This window comes from Bactrocera oleae, chromosome 4 (genome assembly GCF_042242935.1).
Source record: "Bactrocera oleae isolate idBacOlea1 chromosome 4, idBacOlea1, whole genome shotgun sequence".
In the NCBI taxonomy this organism is placed as follows: Eukaryota; Metazoa; Arthropoda; class Insecta; order Diptera; family Tephritidae; genus Bactrocera; species Bactrocera oleae.
This window is the reverse complement of record NC_091538.1, coordinates 15,542,567-15,560,123: the sequence shown is the minus strand read 5'-3', so window position 1 is coordinate 15,560,123 and position 17,557 is coordinate 15,542,567. Positions and strand designations below refer to the sequence as shown.

Sequence of the window (17,557 nt, the reverse complement as noted above, 5' to 3'; positions counted from 1 at the left end):
TTTTTCAATATTCATTTGACTAAGTGTATTTTTAATATTTTATAAATATTTTTTTATAATTTATTAGTTTCAACATTCTCATTTTTTAACACTTATTTCTAATTTGGTTATTTTAATATGGCTTTTATTTGTTTTCAAACCTTTTTTCTATGTCAAAGTAAATTTTTTAAATTATATAATTTTTTTTATAAATTATTAATTTCAATATAAGGCTTTTATATGTTTTCAAACTTTTTATTATAATATATATATATTATTTATATTATTTAAAAAATTGTTATATATTTTTTTATAAATGTTATTTTTTTTATTTTTTAATAAAAATTTATTTCATTGAAGCATTCAATTTTTTTTTTCAAACATTTTTTCTAAATTTTTGTATTTTGTACAAGCTTTTTATTTCTTTAAAAATGTTGTTTTGACAAATTAAATTTTATAATTTTTTTTTATTAATATTTTTTATATAATTTATTAATTTATACATTCTCATCTTTTTTTTAAACTATTGCATTTAATATTTTTTTATTATTTTTACTTAATTTTTTATTTATTTATTTTTATTGACTGAGAATGTTTAACAAATTGTCTAAATTTAAATTTATAAATTTTTAAAAACATGCTTTTCAATAATTATATAGTATTCTATATTATTTATATTTCATACTACTGTTTGTTTTATTATTTAATATAATATTTAACTTAAATTTTAATATTATTCGCTTTCTTAAAAAATATATATATATTTATATATTTTATTTTATATATATATTTTTGCCAAAAGTGGGCGGTTTTGTAGAAATTATAAAAACGTTTTTTTTTAAATCATTAAAAAATATAAATTATTATTTAATGCATTAAAAAAATAATTTAATTAACATTTTAACTTTTTTTATTTGTAATCCTAAATACGGTATTAAAAAACTTTTTTAAAAAATTTTAACATCAAATACCAGATTACATATAAAAAAAAAATAATGGTAAATGGATTTAAAAATAATTCAAAAAATTATAAATTTTAATACCAATTTAAAAAATTGGTTCAAAATTAACATTTATTCGCGTTTGCGAGCCTCATTCAAATTGAAAAATAAAATTATTAATCCTAAGCACCAGCATCGAAATGATTTTAGATTTTGTTTTTAACAACCCAACATTGGGATTAAAAAATAAAAATTCAATCTTTAATTAAAAAATTCGCAACCCTGTTTTCCAATAACACCGAAAATATGCGAGCTGTGTTCGGTGAGTTTTATTTTGATTATCACTAATATATTATTTGTTGTAAACTTCAATTTACGTTTTTCAAGTCTATTTTTTTTATCTAAATTTACGTTTTGCACATCTTTAAATCTTTTTTTTCATATAAACTATATTTTTTTCGTTTTAATATTTTATTTTTCTACCGCTTTCTTAGTGTTGTAGTATGAAAAATATATGCAAGCATATATATTTTATTTGTACTTTTCTTTTTTGTAGGGATTTACCTGCATAACTAGGACGCCGATTTTGCTCCCAATTGCTGGGTCTGCCTGCTGGTACGTAATCACCTAATTTATTGGAATGAGTTTGATTTAAATAGAGTACGCATATATACGTGTTGACAATTTGTATGTGTTGTTGTACGAGTAAACTGATGTTAATATTTTTGAAAATATGTAAATTTCAACGATTTTATTTTAAGAAGCATTACAGACTAAAAAACTAAAATTTTTTTTTGTACAAAATTTTTGCAAAACTAAAATTATGTTATTTGCTAAGATTCAAAAAAGCGAAAATTTTAAAATTGTGTAATAAGCTTTGTTAACTGATTTAAAAAGTGGCAAATGTAAGCTAATATTTATTTATTATAAGAAAAATGCAGCTAAATGGAACTTTAGTTGAGAAAACAAACTCAAAGCATTAGCTTGCACATACACATTGACAGATTTTTCATACAAGAATTAAAAAAAAAATTTAAGCTAGACTTTCAGTACGCACTTGAAAAGTGATTTTTGGAATATATAAAAAATATTTAAAAATATTTTTGTGAAAATTGAACAAAGAAAAATTAAAGAAAATTAAAATAAAAACAAATAAAAATATTATAAAAAATAATTTAAAAAATTAAAAAAAATCATTAAAAAATTAATAATAAAAAAATTATAAAATATAAAAATATATAAAGAAAATTAAGAAAACTAAAAATGAAAAATATAATTAGAATAATAAAAAAATGTAAAAAGTTAAAAATATAAAGTAATATAAAAATTAATTTTTAGAAAATATAACAAAGCAAAATACGTTTTTGAAAATTAATAATACAAAAAATATGCTATGTATTCTTAATTTTCATAAACGTATTTTGTTTTGTGTTTTTCTTTATTACTTTTTTATATATATTTTTTTATTTTTATGAATTTAATTTTAATATTATTTGCTTTCTTGACAAAATTTTCATAATTTTTTTTTTGTTATAAAAACTGAAAAAAATAGAAATACTAAGAAAAATAATAAGAATAAAATTTACAAAACTAGAAATAAAATAATAAATTTTTTTATTTTATCAAAAATGAAAAAAAAACTACAGACATACTTATATATTATGAATATTGATCAACTAGCCATTAAAAACTCCTTATTTTTAGAAATAAATTGTTTAAAAAATACTAGGATTTATGTTTTGTATATGCAGCAAATTTTTAAGAGGAAAGTTCTAAAACATGAATCTAAGAAATAGATTAGATACAAAAAATCCGTTTAGAACTACAATTATAAAATTGAAAAAACAATGAAGAGTATAGAAATTATTTTCTAACAAGCAATATATATTTTCAAGGCATATTATTTTTTAATATTTGAAAAAATGAATGAAAATAAAAAGTTTTTGATTACATTTAATTTATTATTATTAAAAAGTGATTTTTCGAACATAAAGTTTAATATTTCATTACAAATTTCAGAAAAAATTTAAACAAAATATATGAAAAAATGAAGAAAAAAAAATCAGAAAAATTAAAAAAAAACAAAGAAAAGTTACAACTCAAAGATACATTTTTAATTTTGAAAATCAACGAACGTAAAGCGTTTTTGAAAGCCTGGCTTAAAAAGCAATAAAATATTAGAATTAGAAGAATTTTTAGATTTTTCTAATCACATACAAGCATACAATCATGCCCATACGTGCATGTAGGTACATACGTACATATATATGTATGCCTAAGGGCATGTTAGTTATTACGGTACATATATATGTGCCATGTATTCATTTACAAACCTCTTTCATCAGCCTTAGTCTCGATATTTGATTTTTCTTTCGATTGACGCAAACGTGCAGGAACCAATGGCTCCTGTTGCTGTTGATTGTGTTGTTGTTGTGAGTGCAACGACGATAGGGTTGTGACGCCACGTGACTTATGAACAACAAATGCTACGCAATGCGAAATTGAAAAAAAGTGGAAAATTGAAAATAAAAAATTCAAAATTAAAAAAGAATTCTGCTGGTGAACATAAGAAGCATTAATGAGGAGCGGAATGCATGTGGCTAAAGAGCGAGCGATAAATGTATGTTGGTAGAGACGAAATATATACAAATTTAAAAAATAAAAAAAATATTCACACTAGTTAAATTTGAAAAAAAAACATAACTCAAAATTATATTTAAACACACTTAATTTTGAACAAAAAAGTCTGCAAACTGGCCTTTTGGTTTGCCCTTTGTACATTTTAGTTATTTACAAACATATTTTTTCATGACTCTTCATATTTATAAAATTATAGCGTGTACAAAGTAAACTTTGAGGAAAAAGACAATTCTAACCTCAAAGCTGACTTTATTTTGCCATAAATAGTTATTTCTAAATAATCCTTTACCTTCGTTTTCAGAATTTCTTAACCCCGCATTTTGCATTATTGTTGCTGTATTATTTCCATACACTAGTTCTGACGAGGCCGAATTCGAAACTAAAATAAGAAAAGAAAATAATAAACAAAAACGTTGAACACTTTATTTTTGACAAAAACAACCTAAACCACCTTTGTAGAGACTTGTACACATGAAGAAATGGATTTTTGGGGTTAATTCACTGTATATTACTTTTTTTTTGGCAGCAGGGGTCAGCTTGTGTGCTTGGGTAAGATGCGTGTGCGGACAAAAATGGTTAAAAAAGGGATTTGGTTAGACATTGCACGCGGTTTCAGCAATTTGGAGGGGTTTTGAGGTTAGAAAAGCATGATAAATATTGCGACTGAGTTTTGGTACAATAAGTGCATTGCAATTTAAAGTTTACATTGTACACTTTCTGGCAATAGTCTAGGTTAGTGAAAGAGAAAAATCGAGGAAAGTATTTGAAATGCGCACGAAAGTAGATTTATTATTTTACGAAAAATCGTGCATACTTTTAGGCTTACTTATGGCAGATGGATCGCATTTTTATTAAAAGTTCGCGAAAATTAATTTGGGGTATTTTTCAGTTATAAGTGTGAACTATTAAGTAAATTTATTTTTGATTAATTACATTTTTTACTTGAAGTTTTAAAACAACCTCCGCGAAGAGTTTCATAAATCACAGAGTAGTTGAGTAAAGCTTTGAAATCACATTTCTAGCTATTATGGCGGCTCGCAACAGTGTGTTTTAGTTTTCAAAATAATATTTTTTGAATAATTTAGCAAAAATGTAACACAGCATTTAAATAAAATACAAAAATTAGTTAGTGTACGATAGAAAAAATATAATAGAAAGATCGAACTAGTGTTATATTTTCCAATATCAAGCAAAAAATTTTCTTTAAACAACTTTTTAAACTAAAAAAACAAACAAAAAAAAGTTCAAAACACTGAGAATAATAAAAGAGTAGTTTGTTAAATAACATTAATTAACATTTAAACACAAAAAATAACTTTTAAAAAATATAATATAAAATTCGACAAGAATTTAAAAAATTGTGACACCTGAGAATTATTTTTCAATTTTATAGTTTACTTTTGTAATTAATTTTTAGTATTTAATTGTTTTTATGGTAACCTTTTCGAAAGGAATTTATTATATTAAATTCATAGCTGTTTCCATTATTATATAATTTTTTCGAATTTCACGTTTTTATAGTTATTGTATGTTTTATTTTATTTTTTTCTTTTTTTGAAGAACTTTTTATCTAACAAATAATTTTTTTTTTATATTTAATAATTTTGTCAGGTTTTTTAATTTCTTATTTTTACTTCTAAACATTTTGAAAACTTTAACCAAAGAATTTTTTTATTATATTATCTTATTTATATATGTATATGTATATTCAATAATTCTATTCGTTTTTTAGTTTAAACTAGTGAACATTGGGAAATTTTTAGACAACACCAAAAAAAGAATTTTCTAAGGAATATTAATTTTAAAAACAAAATTTTAATTTTATTTCAAAATTTCAAAAACTATTTGCATAAAAATTTTTTAATTTAAAAATTTCAAAAATTATTATAATAATAATTATCAATATTTTGATTTAAAAAAATTAGAATTTATATTTATAATTTGACTATTTTTAAATATTGTTATTATTTTAATTTTCAAATTAAAATTTAGATTTAAAACTTTCAAAAACTATTTCTATATTAATTATTTTAATCTAAAAATTATATTATTAGTTTCATTATAAATATTTAAATTTGGAATATAAAAATTTCAAAAACTATTTTTGTAATAATTATTTTTTTAATTTAAAAAATTTAAATTTAGATTTGAAAATTTCAAAAACTATTTTTATAATTATTTTAATTTTAAAATTTTATTATTAGTTTCATTTTAATTTTATATTTACAATTATTTTAATTTAAAAATTTTATTAATTATTACTTTTTTTATTTAAAAATAAAAATTTAGTTTTGAAATTTTCAAAATCTATTTTTATTATTATATTAATTTAAAAATTCGATTATTAGTTACAATTTATTATTATAATAATTACAATTATTTTAATTTAAAAATTGTATTATTAGTTTCATTATAAAAATTGAAATTTAGAACAGAAAATTTTAAAAACTATTTCTGTAATTATTATTTTTTTTAATCTAAAAAATTAAAATTTAGATTTAAAAATTTCAAAAATTATTACCATTATTATTATTTTAATTTGAACTACGGCCAAAAAAATAAGTTCCTACTAACTAGAACTAATATACGCATAAATGCAGGGAAATGTTAACAAATTTTAAGTAACTATAAAAAGTTAGCGCAAAACAGTTTTATGCAGAAAAACGGATTTCGAAATTTACTGGATTAAAGGCATTGACTGAAAAATTGCGAGAATTTTTTTAAAACTGTTTAGAATTATGCAATACTGCAGTAAGGAGTAAATTAAAGCGCAAAATTAATAAAGGAATTCGAAATGCGATATTTTCGAAAATATTAAAATCTATTTAAAACTGTAAAATTTACAAAATAAAGATTCTAATGGAATAAAATGGATGGATGATGTTTTTTAAGTGACAACAACAACATATTTACCATTTTATGCTGCCTTTTGCAATATAAAACAGTAAACAATTATTTTTACTAAATCTAATTTTAATACATATTTTTTAAAAACCTTAAAATTCACTCATTTCACACTTTAGTTTATTTGTTAGTAGTGTGCTAAGTTGCGCTAAACGAATAAGTGCGACTTGCTGGGCAAAGCTGTTAGGAATTGAACAAAAATGTGCGCGGCAAAAAGACAGTGAGGCAGGCGACTGCTAAAAGCCGCCGAACGATGCTTGCTTTGAGATGCGTGAGTGGCATAAATACCGCGGCTTTGTATGGCACAGCAAATACGCTAAATCTATAGGAAATGAGAACTAAGCAAATGGCGATTTTTGTAGCATGAAGTGCTGAAATGCTACGCATGAGACAAAAAATTATGAATTCATAAGAAAAATGCGAATAAAATAAACTTTGAATAAACGCATACAAAACTAAATTAGAAACTGAACTGCAAAACATTTAAACGCAAAAAATCAGGTGTTTGTGTGCGTAATTAAACAAACGTTATAGAAATGCGCACAAATGAACGAAAACATGCACTAATTAAGGACTGCAACGCGTTTAAAACAATTGCAACAATATTGAAAAATTATATATATAGTACATGTATGCAACACATAACAATGCTAAACAAATATATTAACGGAATTTTTTGTTATATTTTGATACTGTTTTTCAATGTTCTATTTGTTAAAGACCTTGAAATGGAGGTCGATTCGTTGGCGAGCCATAATTCGAATCTGAATCGCTTCTCAGATCTGGAATTGGTATGACGGGCTGCATTGTGAGACCCCTGCGATGACATATCCCATGTTCATTAACGCCAAAGTAACGTTTACTGATGATCTCTACAAGAATTTGTGTGGCACGCGGTTTTTCGTTTGTATTTTTGTCGTTTTTTTATATATTTTTTTATACAGAGAAAGAGAGATTAGGTATAAGTGTGTTGGTAACTTCATTAAATTTTTGTTTTTAAACAATTAATTGATAAATGTTTAGTTACATTTTGATTTACTTAATTAAATTTAATACCTAAGCATGTGGACGATTTACGGTGGGAGGTACACCGAACAGTTTAGAGAGTTAATAGATAGTAGGGAATGTGCCTAGACAAGTTGAAAGCAAAGTAATCTAACAGTTTTGAAACAAAGAAGTACTTTAATAAGAAATAAGGAGGAGAAAAAGGAGAAAATAACGCGTAATAAATAAGTTGATCCACAAAACAAAAATTTAAATTAAAGAAATTAAGAGAAAAAAATTTAAAGAAATCGAGAGAAAAAATTAAATAAAACACAAAAAAAAACACGTTAACTTCATTTGCACAAGCTATAACACCCTTCGAATAAAAAATCCATATAAGAACTTGATTTTGATCGGCCAACTTGTATGGCAGCTATATGTAATAGTGGTCCGATCTGAAATATTTGTTCGGATATAATAATATTGCCTTAGACAATAAGGCATGCCAAAACTTGTGAAGATATCTCGTCAAAGAAAAAAGTTTTCCATATAAGAACTTAATTTTGATTGGTCATTGGGTATGCTATAGTGCTATAGTAGTTCGATATCGGCGATTACGACGATCGTACAGCTTTTTGGGAAGGAATGGACATGTGTTAAATTTCAGATCGATATCGGAGGGTGTATATCAGACAGACGACCATAGCTAAATCGACTCAGCTCGTCACGCGTAAATATATTTTAAAGGGTCTCTGACGTATCTTTCTGGGTGTTACAAATTCCGTGGATAACTTAATATACTCTGTTCAGGGTATAATGAAACAAATAAATCATACGGCGTATATGTGTGTAGCGCGTGAAGCAAATCGATTCTCTAATCTAGTGTGAAATATATCACGTTGCTCTTTTTAGCGATTAATTACGCTTTTTTCTTCATTAACTAAGTGCTTTAAGGCGGATAATGAGCAAATTAGCAAACACACAAATTAAAAAAAAAATTAAACTAAAAAAAATGTATAACAAAAAAAATGTATACAAAAAAACAATTATCAAAAAAAAATTTTAATGTTACAAAAAAAAAACTTAAACAAAATAATTATAAAAATATAATACAAAAATTACAAAAAACATTTTTACATCTCAAAAAGTTTTTCTTGTTTTTTAGACTCAAACTTTTTTCGACTTTTTACTTCTCAAAAAGTTTTTCTTGTTTTTTAGATACGGCAGAATGTACAACAGCTGCTGCTGTCTAACAAACACTATTGTCTGACTTTTTGAAAGTGCAAATGTATTGAAAGTACAAGTGCGCGGAAGGTAGAAAAGAAAAAGAAGAAGCAGCATATATGTACATATGTAACAACTTCAAAGAATTCATATTTTACAGTATTATTTGGCGGTTTGCTTTGCTTCCAACATATTTGTAGGCGCGCTCATGAGCAGATGTGCAAACAAAACCAAAAAAATAAATAAATACAAGTGGAAATGCGCTAATTATAGCAATAGCTACTTAAATACAACAAAAAAAAAATCATAATTCAGTGCTATTTACCTGGCGCATCCATGCCGGGATAGCAAACACATTTTGCAGGATGGATTTCGAAGAGTAGAAATAAATCCGCCAAAAGTACAACTAAATTCAGCTTCATTGAACTGTAAAAATTAGAAAATGCAAATATTAAGATCATCACAAACAACTGCATATGTTATAAATATATTTGTAGTTACGCACTTGCGCATGTATGTAACATCTTCGGGATTCATATGGAACACATTATATGGCAAATGTTTTTGACAAAAATTGCTGACTAAAGACACATTGTGTACGGAATCCTCGACGGCTGGTAAATAGTTAATACGCACAAGCGTCCATGGTAGCGCTTTCGGGCAATAATACGATATAAATAAAGCTAAACAAACGCCATCACATAAACTCTGATAATCGTGCACTGTTGGAATGTTGGGCACTTGTAGGCGCACACCCTGTGGATGAAGAAAAAAAATGGTTTAGTATTTTTTGCAATTTTTTTATGCTATAAGCTAGCTACATTTTCATCCGTTGTGCCCAATTCGACTTCGCGGGCGATACGTTTCTTCAGCGAAGTGCACGCGTGTGAGATCCACAGCAGCAGTAGCTGATCGAATGGCTGATCGTGCGGTAACGTTTGGCCATTATTACCCGTAATTCTGTAAGAAAGTAAAAATTGTTTAAATTGATATTTATTTGCCAATGTTAGTGGCGCTCACCTTGCAACAGCGTTAGCTATGCGATCGCCCGAAGTTATTTCCTTTGCATACAAAGTCATTAGTGATTGAATCACGGACATGTGGGCGTTCTGTAATACAAATAGTATATTATTTTTATAAAAAACGATTTTGAACAACAAAAATATATTATGTAAGAACAAAAACAAATCAGTCTACATACTGACCGATCTAAAACAAGTTCTTGTATGGAAAACTTTTCTATTTGATAAAATATTCCCTCGAAATTCATAAAATGTATGCATAAAAACTAACTTTTAAATATAATTTAATAAAAACATTTAATACTTACTATCCTCAAAGGATTGGTTTGTATCAAAACCGTTTCGGTTAATGGCATCTCTGGTGACTCAGCGACTGGCACACCCTTACGTGACAATGTCTGCAATATGGACCAATGATTCAGACTTTGATAATTCGGATCCGAATATATGTTGGATAATGTCTGGCAGTATAGCGTTGCATTTCCCATTTCCACAACAATTTGCGGTTTCAGCCGTTCCTGATTGTCATGATCGGTATAGAAGGGTTCACGCAAATTGTCTGGAACATTATTGTTGAAGGCTTTGGCGAGCAGCCACTTCACGGAAGCACGATGATGTGCCTAAAGGGGGAAGAAGGGGGAAAATAGATTTAGGTTTAAGATATAAAATACAAATATGCATTTTTGCTATAATCGACACGTATTAAAACTTTTTTAATTGATTATTATAATTCTTAATAATGTGTACGCCAGGTTCACTGCCACCGCGTTTGACCACCACAAGTTTTTTTTTTTGTGCTAGCGTGAAACACTTTGCATAGCCAATGTTGACATAATCAACAGCATAAACGAAAATCCGACCCGGCAGTAATATGGCGTTTATGTACTAATAACAACAACACCAATATTTTTTCTTTGTACGCTTTGCAGACGGAGTAAAAGGCGGGTAATGAAAGCACAACAGCGACTTTTTGGCATGCCATAGCTTTGCTCACTTTTTGGGTGTAACCAAATCGACTGATGGCTATCAGCAGCGTAGGTAAAATAAAAAGCTTACGCGATTGTGAAGACATGACGGTTTTCTTTTAAACATGTGGTTTTAATATTTTTTATTTTACTTTTCAATTTATTAATGTGCATATGCAAAGTTTTTCGGATAATACATTGACTCACCTATTTTTTGTTATTGGGTTATTGCAAATTCGCGTATAAATTTTGCTTTGGCAAGCAATTTGATTTGGAACCAAATTGGAAACAATATAATTTGTTGCTGTTACAGTATTTAATATGACAACATGCCTGGGTTATTTTTTTTATATCCCCTTTAGAAGCAATTAAGTTATGAAGACAGCAAAAAATTTTATCATACATAAAAAGTTTAAAAAACAATAAAAATTCAAAGGTAAAACATAAAAAAAAACTGGTCGCTGACATATTTATTGAGTAGGTGGTATGCCGAACCAGGTGCTTGGCTCATAACGCTCACGGCAAAACGTAAAACTTGTAAAGCTTGTGTGTAAGTAGGTGGACAGAGAATGAACCCGACAAAGGCACATATTTATATTTAATATATAACCATCATTTAAACGCATATATACACACATATAGTTTTATAGGTGAGTTAGTGTGACCGCAGCCATCAATTGCTGGTCTTTACGCTTTCGATTTCCCAATTGCTTTTAGATTTTCTTAAATGCACCTAATAGCTGACTGGCAGCAGGCGCACACAAGTTGCAACAATTAAAATCAACTTGAAAAACTGCTACCTACAATGTTAGCGTGCATACTCGCCCATATCTACAACAAATATATGTATGTACTACATGAATGAATGAATGTGGAGTACATGAGCGGCTATGTAGCATACAATGCGCTTCCACTTGTAACTTCACAGTTTCTACTAGACGAAAAATCGAAAAATGCTGTTTGACATTTGATGATATCATATTTTTTGCCTTTATGCTGCCGCTACGAAATTCGTGGGTAAACAAGTGCCAACGACTGGGCTAGCATACTGGTGTTTTGCATACATATTGAGCACACGCACATTGTAGATAAATATGTATTTACGCTCCTATATTGAAATCTTTTCAGTTTTATGTTGTTGTGCTCGTTGCAAGTGTGTCGCTTAAAAATAGATAAGAACGCACACATAATACATACCTGTCTAGTTTCTTGCTGTCCAGCATCCATCATGCAATTATATCCAGAGCAGACGTATATCTTCCCAAATGACCAGCAGCGGGTCGTTTCAAGAACCGATCCCTCCGATAGTCGTCGTTGTCGTTGTGGTCGTGGTCGTCGCAATCGTCTTTCGCTCAGCCACGAGCACCGTAATCCACAAGAAGACAACTGCAATCAATCCTTCGATTCATGCAACAAAAATAAAAAGAAGAAAGCAAACAGCCAAACAGCCTTCCTAAACGAAACTTTCTTTCACACGTATCTCAAAGACAAATATTTCAACAACAAATTCCACATTAATAAGCATAAGCTAGTGCAGTTTTGGAAAGGTGCTACGCCTGCTTAAAACTTGTGAATCACTCTCTGGCGAGTTTTTTCTTCTTTTTTCATTTGTTATAATGCTTTAAGCCCCACCGGCGTGGGGGTTTGCTAGTAAAGATTAAACGCACCAGTGCATCAGCTGTTGCGACTTATCGATATTTAGCCACATAACACGCACTTCCCCAACACATTTACTTCAAATTCAATTAATTATATAAACAATTAACAATTTGTTTGGCTTTTCTTTCACTTCGCTGATGTTATTTGGATAAATACAAAGATTATCTCATTATTAAATTCTTTGCTCAAAAATTTTCTTCAACTTTACACCAAAACGACAAAAAAAAACAACACTTCTCGTCTGCTCGTTCGCACGCACACTTTCTACATGCAACTGCAAGCACTGGCTTTCTCTATCTCACACATATGTTTAATACGCGAGCCACGACCCTAACCGAAAATGGGAGTCGCGTAGTGAAATTTTATTCGGCCGCTCGAGAAATTTGCGTTTTTGCATTTAAATATTACAATTTCACTATGTATTCCAATTGATTTCTTTACCGTCTGCCTGCTAATACCAATTCAATATTACTCACAATTAATTTGCAATAAAATGTTAACAATTTTCGTTTAGCTTTCGCAGCTCAATAACAGCAGAGCGAATTTGATCGAGTGAAAGAAAACGTCATCTGCGTTGTTGCCAGATATGTGTAGCGGAGAAAATGAGTAATATTTGAAATGACAGCAGCCGCTGTGACGTTACGCTGCGTTACGTAGTGATAACGAAACGGAAGCTAGGTAATAGGAAAAATCGGTTGGTAGCTGAAATTAAATTAAGTATATAAGAAAATAAAATTGTTTATTGTGAATTGATTATTTAATTAATTATATATGTGTATCAGTTTGCTTCCAATACATATGTATTTATGTACATATATTTTAATCTTCACACTTCTACGAATTTAGGTAGCTTGATTAGCAAAGTATAGTCTGATTTAGTTCGGCGTAAGCTGCAAAGAGATCTACGTTAGAATTCTGTGTGGTTAAAGTGTTCCTTACATTGTAGTCCTTACATATCTGAGATTTCAGCATAAAAAATCAATGGATTTCAATTGAACTTTTAGAACTTTTAAGTACACTTGCAGTAAAGCTGTACTATCTAATATACTCGTATGTACATAGAATAAAACAAATTTCATAAATAGGTTATGTAGTTCCGAATGAGGTCATTCCAACTTTCTAAAAGCTATTTGATCATCTCTAGTCTTTCAATTCGCGACTGAGCGAGTTTCTCACTTTCATCTCAAAATTTATATATACTTACTTGAAATTTGATGATACCACCATATTAAATTTCTTCTACACTGTTAAAATAAAGTAAACGTACGCCGTTTTATAGAATTCAAAATGTGTATGTATTATAATTATTAATTATATTTTTTATTTTTAAATTAGTTATTATTTAATTTACATTTTCAATATATTTTACAAATATTAATTAAAAACACTAAATATTACCGTACGAAACAGCTATGTAATATTTTATTTTTTCACAATACTATACTCGTACTTGCAGTTATAGCTTAAAACTATAATACAGAAAACAATTTACGCCAGTTTTGATCGATATGGTAGGGATAATTTTCAACCACAAACAACATTTTAGAACATTTCGGAATTAGTTAAGTTTAAAATTACAAAAAAAAGTATTAAGTTAATTAATAATATTATTTAATTAATATTATTAGATTTAATTTTTTAATTAAACAAATTTACTTACTGATATTTAATTAAAATTATTTCTAATTTTAGTAAATAATATTTTTTTTGTAATTTTAAAATTAACTAAACACAAAAAAGTATTTAATTACTTACTGATATTAGATTTATTTTTTATAATTAAACAAATTTATTTAATAAAATTATACTAATTTTAAAATAAAAAAAAGTATATATAATTTTTATTAAATAAATTTTAAAACTTATCAATCCCGAAATCAAAAAAATGTATTTAATATATAATAAAACAAGAATTTAAAGTTAAATTATTTTAATTTTAAACTAAAAAAAATTAAATCCGCAACATATTTATAATAAAATCGTATTGATTTTCAAATAAAAAAAAATATATAAAATACATAAATTTTTATTATTTTTAAAATAAAAAAATACACATATAATTTTTATGAAATAATTAAGTATATAATTTTTATTAAGGTTTTCAATAATTATATATACAACCAATTTTATTAATAAATTTATATTTGATTAAATAAAATTAAAATCTTATTTAATAAAACAAGAAATGTATTAAAAAACTAATTAAAAATATGTAAAAAAAAATTAAAACAAATCCTTTTTATTTTGTTGTTGCAAAGTTCGCATAATCTTTTAATTACCAATTCTTTTTTAACATGCGTAATTTGTTTCACAATTATTTAACAATATTAAAAACAAAAAATTAAAAAAAAATTATTATTTTATTTTCAAAAATCTTTTCGCTTATATAGTCACTATTTCAATAAGAACTTGCAGTTTTTGAGAATATTTTCATATTTTTATTAATTTGTATATTTGTTTTTAGATTGCTAGCATTGTTCTAGTTAAGTATTTTAAGTTATATTTTATTAATTATCTTTCACTGTGAGCAAAAAAGCAGAAAATTCTTGCTAAATATCGGCTAAACTTTAAAATACTAAGCTATTGTGTGTATGCATGTATGCTTGAGTGTATTGTATAAGTTTATATACGATACGAGTATATATGTATGTATGAAAAATTTTTGTGTTTGTGTCACTGTGATTAATTGTGGTTTTTATTTTATTATTATAATATTTTATATATTTTTTTGATAAATGTATGCTGATAATTTTATTATATTAATTTTGTTGCTGTTGTAGATTTGACAGAAAGTTCGTATACAAATTTTTCTAAAATTCATTAACTATCTACAGTGTTTACTTTAGTTTAAATTAAAATTTTGATTTTGTAATTTTTTTTTAGTTTTTATATTTTTTATTTTTTAATTCTTAATTTTTTGTTTGTTTGTGTGGTTTGGTAATATTATATAAATATTTGATATGAATTGTTGCTGCTATTTACAGTTGATTATGTCGGCTTGTTATTATTAGTCGTGTTTTTAATTTTTTTATAAATAATTTTAAAATTTTATATAATTTTTTTTCTTGAATAAGTAAATTTATTTACAAAGCAAAGTAATAAAATAATAGTAGATACTTAAAATAATAATTATCGTTTTTTTTTATTTAATATTCCAAAACTTTTTCCGCTTCTTTGTCTGTAAGTATATATAATTATTAACAAATTAACTGTAAATTTTTATATTGCACGCGAAAATAAAAATTAATACATATATTTAATGATTTTATTTTACTTAACTATTTATTATATAATAATTATATTTTTTTCAACTACATACTAACTTATAGTACAATTCATATATATTAAATATTAAACTAGTTTTCATGTTATGCATCTATTAACGCTTAATGTTGAAGAAAACGATATATATATATATATTTTTTTTTTAATTGAGTTTATTTTTTACAAATTCAAATTTTCTATTTATGTATTTGCTCTTACTCAAATGTTTGTATGTATAAGTATTTAAATTAATTTTTAATATTTTTTTTATAATTTATTTTCTTTTTTTCTTTTGATTAAACATCATTTTTTCCACCTACTTCTTTCCTTAGCTCTAGAAAAAAGATATGTAATTTCGTATATAATTTTTTGTTGTAACCAAATCGCAACTGCTTATATGTCCTATGTGAATATGTATGTAGTAGATTTCTTTGATATTTGCTGTTCCCATATTTGTGTAAACCAATGCGCATTTTATTTTGTTGATGTCACCAGTTGGCTTGTGCCATAACCTTGGGTGTTACACGTCGGTAGCGTGAATGGATTGAAGCTGAGGCCGCTCACTCCTGGAAGATATAGAAAAAAATTAGATTAAAATTAAAATTTTTCATTTAAATAAAATATATTTGCTTTAGAATTTAAATGTCTCAACTATGCAAATGTCGACGATGTAATATGGCTGAGCAAAAGCTTTTGTCCGTTGCAGCTTTCATTTACTTCAACTCAACGCTTTCATACACCCAAACCAATTAGAAATAAAGCGCAAAACTTTCACAGAGCTTGGAAAGCTCACAGAAAACGAAAGCTTTTAAAAGCTTCAAAGCTTTATAAGAGCTTGTAGCATTTTTAGAACTTTGGTATTTTGAATGAATGAGAAATTTAAAAAATGCGCATGCCTTAAAGCTATGAAAGAACTTTTTAGATATTCCAGTTTAGAAAAAATACTTCAGAAAGCTAAATTTTTCAAACAAAATTGCAAATAAGCTTTAATACTTTATAATTTTTTAAAAAGCTTTAATGCAAAATAATTTTTATTTATTGTAGAAGTTCGAATTCGAAGCATAAGTGAAAGTTTCGATTAATTTCAAAAGGAACATTTACCGCAAAAGTTATAATGAGCAGTTTTAACGCAGCTTTTAAGTCATACAGAGGTCCAGAAAAGCTTAGACATTAAGCTTAGACTTTAAGCTTTTATTAGTTTGAACACTTTAAATATTTTTTTAATAAGAAATTTAGAAGTGAAAATCCAAGCGGAAGTAAAGAAATGAAGTTTTGAAAATGAAAAAGCTTTAGAAAAGCTTTAGCACTGCTTGCAAACAGAAATAAACACTTCATCGTTTTTAGCTTTCTAAATATTTTATTATAAGAAACTTAAATCTAAAAAGCTAAGCGAAAATAAGGAAACAAAATTTTGTAAATGAAAAAGTTCAGCTTAGCTTTTTTTTAATTCTTTAATATAAAACAATAAACATTTAAGCCATTATTTCCTTATAAAATAATTTTTTCAAAAAGCTTTGTACATCAAATTGTTGTCTTATTTTTTTAATAAAATATACTTTAGATTGCAAACAGCACGAATATTTCATATCTCACATAAAAAATTATTCGATGATAAAAAATCACAACATTTTTTTAAAGCTTTCAAAAAGCGTTTTTTATTTTATTTATATGTTAAATAAAAAGGAATCAAGATATTATTTGTTTATAATATAAGCTTTCCTCAAAAGCTTTGTGAATACATTTTTTTTGTTATTTTAAGAAATACTTTTTTTTAAGCTTTGTAAATAAAAATATTTAAGTATGAAAGCTGTTGTATGTACAAAATTATATATGGATGTATAGAGTGAAGTGCTTTTTTATTATTTTATTTTTTTGGATCAATGCTCAGGCGCATACCCGGAAATGGTTACCTGTCGTTTTTTATGCAAGAAATTGTAAAAAAGTATTAAGGAAAAAAGTGTGAATTTGTGAGAAC

General features: G+C 26.2%; 2 protein-coding genes across 37 annotated transcripts in view; both read right to left on the bottom strand.

Annotated features, from left to right (window-relative positions):
• Patronin (calmodulin-regulated spectrin-associated protein patronin) overlaps positions 1–12,890 on the bottom strand; it is a 33,373-nt gene extending 20,483 nt beyond the window's left edge. For 18 of the 25 annotated variants that reach the window (XM_036375424.2, XM_036375439.2, XM_036375434.2 and 15 more), the window contains exons 1-10: positions 11,857–12,881; positions 10,003–10,314; positions 9,693–9,781; positions 9,494–9,632; positions 9,178–9,428; positions 8,998–9,098; positions 7,187–7,336; positions 3,850–3,939; positions 3,254–3,406; positions 1,485–1,547 (exon numbers count right to left, since the gene is read on the bottom strand). In XM_036375424.2, the coding sequence (XP_036231317.2) occupies positions 1,485–1,547; positions 3,254–3,406; positions 3,850–3,939; positions 7,187–7,336; positions 8,998–9,098; positions 9,178–9,428; positions 9,494–9,632; positions 9,693–9,781; positions 10,003–10,314; positions 11,857–11,889 (1,381 nt within the window). In that variant the 5' untranslated portion in view covers positions 11,890–12,881. Of the gene's footprint in view, positions 1–1,484; positions 1,548–3,253; positions 3,407–3,849; positions 3,940–7,186; positions 7,337–8,997; positions 9,099–9,177; positions 9,429–9,493; positions 9,633–9,692; positions 9,782–10,002; positions 10,315–11,856 lie in introns of all 25 variants that reach the window. The other 7 variants (XM_036375429.2, XM_036375465.2, XM_070108933.1 and 4 more) reach the window with 5 other exon arrangements.
• Positions 12,891–15,796: 2,906 nt separating this feature from the next.
• kn (EBF transcription factor knot) overlaps positions 15,797–17,557 on the bottom strand; it is a 154,202-nt gene continuing 152,441 nt past the window's right edge. For all 12 annotated transcript variants that reach the window (XM_070108318.1, XM_070108319.1, XM_070108314.1 and 9 more), the window contains one exon: positions 15,797–16,148. Coding sequence is in view for 3 of the 12 variants with exons in the window: in XM_036375540.2 (XP_036231433.2) it covers positions 16,057–16,148 (92 nt within the window). In the remaining 9 variants the exon portion in view is untranslated. The remainder of the gene's footprint in view (positions 16,149–17,557) is intronic.